At 32.7% G+C, this 10805-nt stretch overlaps 3 protein-coding genes across 4 annotated transcripts; 1 reads left to right on the plus strand and 2 right to left on the minus strand.

The window, feature by feature from the left end:
* Nucleotides 1-546: 546 nt before the first annotated feature.
* LOC138182114 (pre-mRNA-processing factor 17) lies at nucleotides 547-3942 on the minus strand. 2 transcript variants are annotated; one of them, XM_069117700.1, is made up of 7 exons: nucleotides 3802-3942; nucleotides 2452-2668; nucleotides 2030-2356; nucleotides 1734-1948; nucleotides 1388-1651; nucleotides 946-1301; nucleotides 547-870 (listed from the first exon to the last, which is right to left on the minus strand). In XM_069117700.1, the coding sequence occupies exons 1-7, from the start codon at nucleotides 3838-3840 to the stop codon at nucleotides 693-695; spliced, it is 1596 nt and encodes a 531-aa protein (XP_068973801.1). In that variant the 5' UTR covers nucleotides 3841-3942; the 3' UTR covers nucleotides 547-692. The 2 variants fall into 2 exon arrangements, with proteins under 2 accessions (XP_068973801.1, XP_068973800.1); XM_069117699.1 differs by lacking the exon at nucleotides 3802-3942 and adding an exon at nucleotides 2830-3021.
* LOC138182116 (BRISC and BRCA1-A complex member 1) lies at nucleotides 3375-4751 on the plus strand. The gene is made up of 2 exons (XM_069117703.1): nucleotides 3375-4235; nucleotides 4507-4751. Exon 1 carries the CDS (start codon nucleotides 3375-3377, stop codon nucleotides 4188-4190), a length of 816 nt encoding a protein of 271 aa, XP_068973804.1. The 3' UTR covers nucleotides 4191-4235; nucleotides 4507-4751.
* A 253-nt stretch (nucleotides 4752-5004) lies between these two features.
* LOC138182113 (uncharacterized) lies at nucleotides 5005-10222 on the minus strand. Its single transcript, XM_069117698.1, has 10 exons — nucleotides 9619-10222; nucleotides 8618-8907; nucleotides 7918-8128; nucleotides 7553-7830; nucleotides 7342-7465; nucleotides 7034-7254; nucleotides 6729-6915; nucleotides 6327-6539; nucleotides 6023-6241; nucleotides 5005-5930 (listed from the first exon to the last, which is right to left on the minus strand). The coding sequence occupies exons 1-10, from the start codon at nucleotides 9731-9733 to the stop codon at nucleotides 5557-5559; spliced, it is 2232 nt and encodes a 743-aa protein (XP_068973799.1). The 5' UTR covers nucleotides 9734-10222; the 3' UTR covers nucleotides 5005-5556.
* Nucleotides 10223-10805: the final 583 nt, after the last annotated feature.

Below are 10805 nucleotides of genomic sequence, written 5' to 3' on the forward strand. Positions count from 1 at the left end.
TAATTTTGAAGAGAGCATATATGCATGTGTATAGTGTTAAGCGTTCGTAAATCTAACAATTAGATTCAAAGGATCTAATTTGATGAAGATAGTAAACAAATTCGTAACGACGTATGAAACAAAAACGGCGGACATCATGATGCGTATTATTGATTTTTACGACCGCCATGAAATAATAGAATTAGTAATTTATTATTTGAAAAGTATTTAAAAAATATTTGTGATGTAGCTTATTTAAGATTTAGCATTTACTTTAAACGGGATTGTAATATTTTCATTTCAACTACTTGTAAAAAAATTAAATAATCGTCAGTGAAGTGTATCACCCTTATATGTACACTTATATGTATCACTTGCGTCTAATCAAAAACGTAATCAGAAATTTAACGAAAAAAAATATGTAATAAAAATTGTTAACTAACTAGCACAGTAACATCTTTCTCTTAAATATTTAATAAGGTGATTTATTATTTAAAAAAGTAATATATTTACGTACATTTCGTATCGTATCAACGAGTCGTCGCTCAAAAATTGAAAATTTCTACGTTTTTATAATTACGTATTTTTATTAATGGTACGCAATTGAAAATATATGTACAGAGTAAATCTATTTATACATGTTATATAAAATACAAATACAAGAATAAACAGAAAGCACAATAAATTTTGTAAAAATACGAACTACAATTCTTTTAATCCCAATATTTTATTTTTGCATCCCAACCAGCTGTGGCTAATCTCGATGGTTCATGAGGATGCCATAATACGTCGATACAAACACCATCATGTGCTTTCCATTTTTTATACAATTTTGTCGTTTTCCAATCCCAAATATAACATTTTCCATCCGCATCTCCCGATACAAGGTAACTTAAAATTAGAATAAAGGAATTAAATTGTGCCATGCCAAAAGAATTTTACAGAAATTAATAACAATTTTATTACCTCATGTCAGGAGAAAAATCCAAACCGCACGCATAGCCAGCGACCATGTGACCCGTAAATGTTTTCTTACGATTCATTTTAAATCTGTTTAATGCAGAAAATATAACAATTTTATTATCCATGCTCTGACATGCCAGCCACTTTTGATTAGGAGAGGGTGTAACTGCTGGCATAGAATGCATCGAAGGATCAGCTATGTATTTCATATCGACCGGTATATCCCATTCCCATACTCTCAGACTTTTATCGTCCGAAGTCGTTACAAATCTTCGATTTTCATCTACGAATGTTATCGTGTTTACAGCTCCCAAATGTCTATCATATTCTTGTGTTATCTCACCGGAACGTATATCCCACTGTAAAAAGCATGCATAATTTATTATCTGTGTAACTGACATTTATAAAATCCCTCAAACATCAGAATATAATGTTTATAACTTACACAGATAATCTTTTTGTCACTAGTCCCTGCTACGAACAAATGTTGCTTATCTGGATCAGGATTAAATTTCACACAGTATGGAATTTTCCTGCTTGTAAATCGACTTACGCAAGCACCAGTTTCTGTATCCCACAATTTTACATAACGGTCATATCCAGCAGACAAAAATCTTTTCCCATCGTTATCAAAGCTTATGTCTCTTACAGCTTGACGATGACCATAATAAGTTCGGATACATCTTCTGTCTTTATAAACTTCCCACAACTATAATTAATACCATATAAACAACATTACAACTTGACATTTGTTTTTCATATTACTTTTCACAGAAAGTTCGAATACATACCTTCACCCTACAATCCATACTACTAGAAAGTAACAAATGCGCAGTATGTGGGAACCATCTGATCTGTGAAATACCTTTGGTATGTCCCTCCCAAGTATGAATTTGTGCTTTTGGTAAGAAACATCTGTCAGGTGGTGACTCTGACCTCAAATTCACCCCAACATCCTGTGGCGCGTGTAAAAATGATCTGCCCTGATAATCCACACTATCTTTAACTAAAAAGAGTTTAATCATAATTACAAAATTTCTCTCGTTATTCAAATAATTTACATATTTAAAAGTTATCACGATAGTACTATGTAATACTGTTTTTTCTTCAAGCGGTTTTTCCTCTGTTGGTTTTCCCCTTCTGTTTCTTTTCGCTAATATTTCTTCTAATTCTGCAGCTTCTTCCTCAGTTGGTTTGATAATTCGTTTTTCATCCACATATCCACCCCATGGACCCAAGAATCCTTCAATATCTGCAGGATCATCATTTCTGTGACGTTTTCTTTTGTCAGAAGCCCTTAATGTTGTACTTTCAAATACAGTTTTACCACCAGATTCTTCAGCTGCATCTTTTGCACCAATAATTGTTTTACCCTCGTCTGCACTACCATCTACAGTCGGATCTAGTGCATATCCTATAAAATACATTTGCAAAAACCTATAATCGTATTGCAATGCATGGTTCCTTTTAAGATTTCTATCATTACGCTATTATTATTATAATACATACCGTAACTGGCAAATGTCCTTCTTTGATTTTCAAACTGAAACTCACTTATATGAGCTTTCTCTACATATCCAGAAAGCATATTTTTTACAGCACGTTGCTGTTGCGTTTTAAATGGATTTTCTGGACCAACATCCGGTGCAAAAAGTTCTTCATATTTAGGGTTGTGCATTATTTCTTTCACAGTTGAATCTACATGATTCATACATAACTCAGTTCCCTGTAGTATAACGATTATAACAAGTATTAATTACTGTACTATTTAAGAGAATAATTTCAAAATCGTTTGTAATTTTAAATAATCTTGGTTGAATCAATGCAACATAAAACTAATTTTTAACCTATGTGAATTAATGAAAAAATTTATCAACGAATATTCACCGTTGGTATTACTTCTGGTGCAGAACAAATTTGCATATTTATAGATGCAGTCAAATTTCCTGCAGAAATAGAATTAACGACGGAAACGTTGGTAGAATCAACAATACGGTTAACCTCCCTCTTTTTAATTTCACTCTCATTTTCTGGTTCACTGTTATCATCACTACTACCATAATCTTTCAAAGCAAGCATATTGTATCGAGAAATTTTCGTGTTGTGCTATATGCTTAAAGTCAATCAGAAGCACTGTGAAACGAAACAATTGTTTACGAGGAAAAGACCAATTGTATTTTATTCGCTTTCATATTCTTGTTTGCATGCAATAATGTCAGACGTATGTAAGTTAACTGGCCGATGAGATTTATGTATCACACGAAAACGTTATAAACAGGAAACACATACATACAAATATATATACACATATTATATTAATAATTTATATGAATTACTGTTGTAATAGGAAAACAATGCATAGAAAACGACCTACGAATGATATTAACTTGTTAACAAAATTCTCGGAGATGCTAACCTACATCCAGTAGAAAATGAGTAACACTGGTAGCGCTTCGTGTTTTATTCCGGATCTCAAGTCATCATACTCCGATGAAGATAACACGTTGGTGCGAAATTTGTCAGGAATGAATTTACCTGAGAAAATTCTATTCGTAATCGATACGACAAGGGAGAGAAATTGTACTCCTTTTAAACTTTCTACAGGAGCTAGCTATATGCCTCTGTTTATGATAAAACGAACTATTGAAAATTTTATTTACATTAAATCTATCATTCAACATAGTCATGAATATGCATTAATGATTTTGAATTCTCACAGCTCTCAATGGATATGCGATTTTACCAATAACACCAACAGCATTGTTAATCACTTGAATCTTATTAATGATGATCTTCTAGAAGAAGATAAAAAATCATACGATTTTGGGCAAATGTTTGATGAAATACAACGAAACTTACCTCTACCAACAAAAGAACATGACACAACTGTTCCAGCATTTGTTGTCAGAGTAATTTTAGTGTATTCACGCTCCAACAGTGTACCAAAATTTCATATTGATAAAAAACCTTTAGATACTCTTACAAGAAATCCATATTTTTTTATAGATGTATTGTATGTACATGAACCACCTTGCTCAGAAAATTTATGCGAAGAAGTTTATTCTGAAATAGCAAAATTGGATACAACAAATTTTTCATACATATTAGAAGTAGGAAGGAACGCAGCAAAATTGCATGACAGTATGGCTAAACTACTGGCACACCCCCTACAAAGGCCACCTCAAAAAGATGTATGTTATGCAATTTGTCCATCTCCTGGTTCTCAAGAAATATGTAATAATATTTAACTGTATAACTTCTGTCTTCTGAAAATTGTTAAAAGGAACATTAATGTAAGTTTAACAAATATAATCCTTGAAAATACATGTAATAAATAAAGCTTTGAAGCTTAAGAAACCTCTCGTACTCCTGATATTGTTACATGCTATATATACGTGATCAATATAAGCTTCTCGTTCATCGTTTTTTTGTTGATCACGTCATAAATTCTTTTTCCTTACAGTGATAAAATTCAAAAACGATGTTAAAGTAGCTTACATGTGAATTTACACACATACATTTGTAATACGTCGACTATGTTTACACATAAAAAATTTTCAACAGATTATCACGCACGAAATATTACGACAAGGGATGGATAAAACAACATTTTTTGATTTATCATAAATTTTATATCAAACTTTATAATCATTTACAAAACAATGTAACATAACATGAGAATATTCATCAACCATTCGCTCGCACGTATTATTAAATGTAAAAACAAGAAGTAAGTTAGCTACATACTTACTACAAGTAATGTTTCTCTGCAATTAACAGTATTTAATCTTTAATAGACATGCTTATAATATTTATATCACAGCGTAGAAATACTTAATAAATAGAACTATTTACAATTGAAAGTAAATTAGAACACAAATGGACGTTTCTCCTGTTTAACATTTCCTTTTTGTTACACTACTAAGTAATAAAATACGTATAATGTGTATTCAACTTCATTTAATATCGCAGTTTGCATTTAATAATACAGGTTGTCCTTTTTAACTGGAACCAGTGTGATATCATATAAAGAACTGAAGATATATATATATATATATATTCATATATATATATATATATATATATATATGAATGTTGTTGCAAATCTTTGGTTTGATTTGAAAGAGGATTGATTATGTGTCATATAAATAGATATCTTTTCTGCAAGTGAAGTAATTCTTTTAAATGAAACGCTATATTTATGTATGTGACAATATTTACTGAAACGAATGAAACGATATGCAATTATCGTTGACAATGAACGTGAAATATCTTTAAAAAGAGATACATACGATTCATGGGGAATAGTTATCTATATCAGATAATGCACTTTAATGTACGTACTTTGTAATATATTATCTCGATATCAGATTATTCTTGTAAGGACAGTTCTTTAATGTCTTCAGCTTGTTATACGATATTCTACCGTTTTCTGTTAAAACATATACCCTGCATATCAAATATTACTTGGTAACACGATTGTTTGGTGATTTCAAATAACCAAGTGAAGTTAACATCTCACATGAGAGAATGTTACATATCACTTGTGTATCACTTATTTAACTGTAATGGGAAGATTAGTACAGTATATATATTTAAAAACGACCTCCGTTTTTACACAATCTTATAGACTATAGCGATAAAAGAAGAACAAGAAATCAAGAAATACGAAATAACTGAGATGCTAGCCGAAGATGAGATATGTAACGTTTTTAGAATTTGCGGTAACACCTTTATGTATTGCTGTATACTGTTTTCAGTCATTTTATCCAGTGTCGTGCTTGAATTTTCTATTACGGAATTTTCCGCAGTGTTCAATAAAATGTTGGCGGCATTTGATTTAAATCGTATATCTTCAGGTTGCCAATTACCGCACAAAGGAAAATTATTTGGTACCGGCAACATATCTTTGTGTTCACCAACTTTAAAAATCAAGGACATTCCGACTTCCGCGTGAAACTCAATGTGACAGTGAAACAACCAATAGCCTAAAATTTATAAAAATGACCATAATATAAAATTTGTGAAGATATCGAACGAACGTATAGTATACTGTGCTCTGATTATCTGTCAGAAATACCTGGGTTGTCCGCATGAAATCGTACAATGGTATAACCACCATCCGGCACTGTTACAGTGTCTTTTAACGGAGCACGGTCAAGATTTCGTTGTATCGCTCCCTTTTTATCCAATGCTTTTATTTGGTCAGCGGTGACGTTTTTGCCGACTCTCTGCATTGCAATCACGCGAAATTGATAGCCATGAAGGTGGAATGGATGATTCGCGTCATAAGCAAAACCTAAAAAATAAATAATGAAGAATCAAGCAATCTTATAGATAATATAAAATAAATAAATATAAATAATATAAAATAATTTCCAAACCTTCGTCCACTAAAACTACTTCCACCACACTACCAAGATCTACTCGGAGCACGTGAGTGCAAGCACAATAATCTTGCACACAATGTTTAACAGTACTCGCATTACAAAATTGATCTGAATCAATGAAATCTCTTTGAGATAACAAAGGCATGGAAGGTAATTTCATTGAGATATGGTTTAATTGAGGAGTAAGCACTCGCTTTGTATCCTTTACTAGAAATTGCATCAAGCAGACAAGAAATTTATCAAATGTTACTTACATAATATACGTCTTATTTTAATGTATAACATATAATGTAATGTATATGTAATGTATACATATATATATATATACACATTATTGTTATACATATACATATATTGTATATCTATTACATCTTTGGTCAATATGGGCGGTATTACCTTGATTAAATCCATAAAGGTTGCTCCTATGAAAATGAGGATTATCTTTTTTGTAAAAGTCATAAGACACATAAAATTGATAATCAGGAGGTGCAGTATTAGATTTGTCATTTTTGTCCATAGCTTTTAACAGCGGTATACTGATACTTTTATTAGTTTCTGTACCCTCGTTTAAAGCATTTACACGCTGAAAGAAAAAGACATTTGTTATATGCTCATCTTATTGCATTTTCACATGTCTACATTCGTATAAATGTAGGTATATGATAAATTGAAAAATTCGAGCAGGGTACACATAAACACACCTGACCCATAGAATCGTTGGATTCGCGTTCGTACGTAACCACACCCTTTGGATCTTTCTTGGCCGCGCCTTCGTATCGTAATATAGCAACCTGATGGGCTTTGGTAAATCTTTCGTCACAATCCATTAATCCGCGAAGTCGTATCCAATAGTTGTCCACGTTTTGATTAGTTTCAATGACAAAGTCGAATCTTTCGCCAGCGTAGCTTATCAAAGATCCCGCTAGAATTATAAATTCTGCGTTAAGAGATCCCTTTCCTTATCATTTTCTTTCTCCCTCTTTTTGTTTCCTGTTATACTTGTACGTACCTTCGACAGGTTCGATATCACGTCCATCTGAACTAATTACACGTATAGTATGATTGTCGATTGATAATTCGATCGGGCAATTAAGAAATTCGGCGTTGATAAGCCTAAATCTGTATCTAGCATTCTGTAAATGTAAATGTAAATTAAAAGAGACGCGATAACTGTAAATCTTCAGCAGAAATTATTTGTTTATCTGCCTGTTTAAGGTTACCTGTTTAACGGTAAATGTTGCAGTTGGCATTATAGCAGATATATTCTTTTCGTGTCGATTAACTACGAAACGACCTAAACCATTAACCAATATATTGGGTGGTTTATTATCTCCTCCTGCATGATGATGACTTAAAAATTTATCAATTCCTAATTCGTGAGTCCAATCTGAGATCAGGATAGTATGTTCGTCGATATCGTACAAGATTTTATGCCAATTCACTTTCGGTGGTGTACGTACGATTAATGCACCGTATACTCCGTCACCTCGTTGGAAGCCTAAAAATTCGGATTTTCATTAGAAACGGTTGACCGATTTGACAAACAAACGAGAAATTGAACGTTTAATTGATAATGCTCTCGCACCTAAATGAGAATGCCAAAAATGCGTGCCTGCTTCTGTGGCAATGTAATCATAACGAAAAGTTGAACCTGGCAAAATCGGACATTGAGATACGTAGGGTACACCATCCATGTACGGCGTTTTAACATGATGTTGACCATGCCAATGCATTGTCGTACTCTCAGAATGCAATAAATTTATTACATCGACTATTATCCTGTCACCTTGGCACACCTACGACCGAGTAGATAATTTACTCATTGATAAATAAATAGATTCTAATTTAGCTATGTCTACTACGTATGTAACTACGTATGTATATGAATATCAGTTAGAGTTAGGATATTACGGAGTATGAATTTTGTTCGAATATGCCAATATCCGTAACTAAATATGAATTTAAATCATTTCTATCAAGGAATGGTTACAAGACCATATCGTCATATGTTATACATGTATATTATATACCATGTCGTTGAACATTGTAAAGACTACTTTATAGACCAATACATGTACTTTTGTGATAATTAATAACAACGAATAACAAACTAAACCAGTTATTAGAACACTTATACACGGTTGTCATCGGGAGAGAAAAAGAAAAGGAAGACCAAAGTCATTAAAAAATCAATTTTGATTTTTAGTATTTTACACGTTCCAGTATCAGTTTCAATCGACAGATTTATAACACGCGTTATTCGGTTGTATATCGTACATACATACCTCGATAGGCGGCCCAGGCATTTGTCGGTTTATTACTAAAATCGGTCTTTGAATACCGTCTGCCGGAATACAATGTTCACGAAAGCAATCCGTGACATTGAATGGGCAATCGTAGCACGCTTTGCTCATCGTATAATAAGCTTCCAATCTAAAGACGTAACGGCATTCCATCGGTGGAGCATCGTCTTTGCAATTTCGCCGACAAGGATGTTTCGTCCAGTCTAATTCATCCGCTATCTCCGGGTCAATGTCTCCGAATTCAAAATCATTACGCAACGTTACAATAGTTTCTAAAGAAATAAAGGATTATCCAATAATGAAAATTGTACTAGTACTTTCAAGTAAAAAGGTACTCGTGGTTCGTTAATCGATAGACGTATAAAAAAAATGTTTTTAAAAATTGAAAAAAGAAATTAATAATTTCTTAAAAAAAGAAAAAACTCATTTTTTATAACCTTTGTTTCTAGACCAGTAATGAAAATTTAAACAACACGTTTTAAAGATTTATGGCAGTTATATACATGGTGAAAATTTTATTGAAATTGATTAACGCTGTTATGAGGTACAAACAGTAAAAAAAATGGTGAAAATGATGGTTTTTCATGACTTTCGGCTTAAAATCGAAAGATTTCGATAAAATTTTCAACATGTATATGTATAACGGGCATAAATCTTCAAACCATGTTGTTTAAAATTTTATTATAGGGCCAGATAAAAAAGTTATAAAAAATAAACTTTACTTTTCTCTTCGTGATTCCAACTGACTGCAATTTTTTCGAAATCTTTTTTATACATCATCTGGTAAAGTAATCCGTCTAACGACTCGGAAGAAAAACATCGAATAGTTTGGTTCAATTTTGAAAAAGTTATTCTATTTTAAAGTATATACTGTATATGCTGTAGAAAATTAGAACTCTTCCGTCTTTGTGTGAAAATCGATGCGAATAACTAATGTCAACTAATTGACTTCTTTTATGATGTATGTATTCGTTTTCACTTACCCGAAAGAAAGCAGCGAAGCAGTAAAAAAAGCTCTATCAAAAATAATGTCACTTTTCGATGCGTCATCTTCGGCACGATCTGCAAATTTACATAGTTGCCCGATATTACGGGCATACGAAATGAATATTCGCACGATTTACAATTGTCCGATAGTGTTGCAGTTTACCGGCAAAAGAAATTGTACAAACATCATGAACAGACAGTGCATTCAATATCGAGATTGACAACGAACGAATAGAGGAAACAAATGCGATACATTTCACTTTATCTAATCTAAGTATCATAAAAAGCTGATGCATCGTAAATAAGTGTTTTAAATTTCGACAAACCAGATAGTTAACGAGGAATGATTTCGTATCACGCATATTACGTACGCGAAGTGGATACCAGTTTTAGATGTTTAATAGCAAAGTAACAACAATTTGATCGGACAAATGACAATCTGTATCGTTAATTGTTAATGTCTTGTTAATTTTTGATAATCTGCATAATAAATCGTATACTTTAAAATCTCAAAATCAATATATGTATGTGAAATGTAAACACACACATATACCGCATTATATAAGGTTGTTGTCGATACTTTCCGATCGTTTTTTATACATTTCGATATACATATGTACTTCTTACATGAAAAAGCATAAACTTACGTCAAACAGTATATTCCCTTCAAGCTGCTGATCAAATGTGATTATCCGACAATTCGTCTTTGCGATTGTCCGAGAATAGCCGTCAACGAATCTTTTCCTTTTAATGTTTCGTTGCAACAATATACGGACATAATACTATGTGTCGTTTATCGCATAGAAAAAGGGAGAAAGAAAGAGAAATAGAAAGAAAAAGAAAGCAAAGCATAAGTTTAATGATCTAACAGATCTAACAGTTTTACGATAACGTCGGTCTCCTATTCGCGTCCGCTCGTCTCAATACGTATGCGGCTGTGTAAAATCAACGGTGTTTTAAGAAAGACTGGATGAATGCAGCGATGCTCGTTTCTCTATACAAGGATTTCCTGAAGGTCACGCGTACCCCACGATTTACCAACGGTCCTCTTACTTTACCCGATTAACGTGTGTCTACAGCACAATGTAGACAACGTCAACGGTTTCGTGTTATTTCCTCTTGTAATTGTCCTTCCCCTGTGAGGAAACATCGCGGGAATTTCCATCGATATTCTTGAAGAAAA

Source organism: Bombus flavifrons, chromosome 7 (assembly GCF_040668555.2).
Source record: "Bombus flavifrons isolate JBK064 chromosome 7, iyBomFlav1_principal, whole genome shotgun sequence".
In the NCBI taxonomy this organism is placed as follows: Eukaryota; Metazoa; Arthropoda; class Insecta; order Hymenoptera; family Apidae; genus Bombus; species Bombus flavifrons.

Coding starts and splice junctions, on each gene's coding strand:
- LOC138182113 (XM_069117698.1), bottom strand. CDS start 9,733: ATGCCCGTAATATCGGGCAACTATGTAAATTTGCAGATCGTGCCGAAG. Junction 7,831..7,917: donor TTTTTGGCATTCTCATTTAG/GTGCGAGAGCAT, acceptor CCGAATTTTTAG/GCTTCCAACGAGGTGACGGA. Junction 5,931..6,022: donor ATTTCATGCGGACAACCCAG/GTATTTCTGACA, acceptor TATAAATTTTAG/GCTATTGGTTGTTTCACTGT.
- LOC138182116 (XM_069117703.1), top strand. CDS start 3,375: ATGAGTAACACTGGTAGCGCTTCGTGTTTTATTCCGGATCTCAAGTCA.
- LOC138182114 (XM_069117699.1), bottom strand. CDS start 3,021: ATGCTTGCTTTGAAAGATTATGGTAGTAGTGATGATAACAGTGAACCA. Junction 2,669..2,829: donor CACCAGAAGTAATACCAACG/GTGAATATTCGT, acceptor GTTATACTACAG/GGAACTGAGTTATGTATGAA. Junction 871..945: donor GATTTTTCTCCTGACATGAG/GTAATAAAATTG, acceptor TCTAATTTTAAG/TTACCTTGTATCGGGAGATG.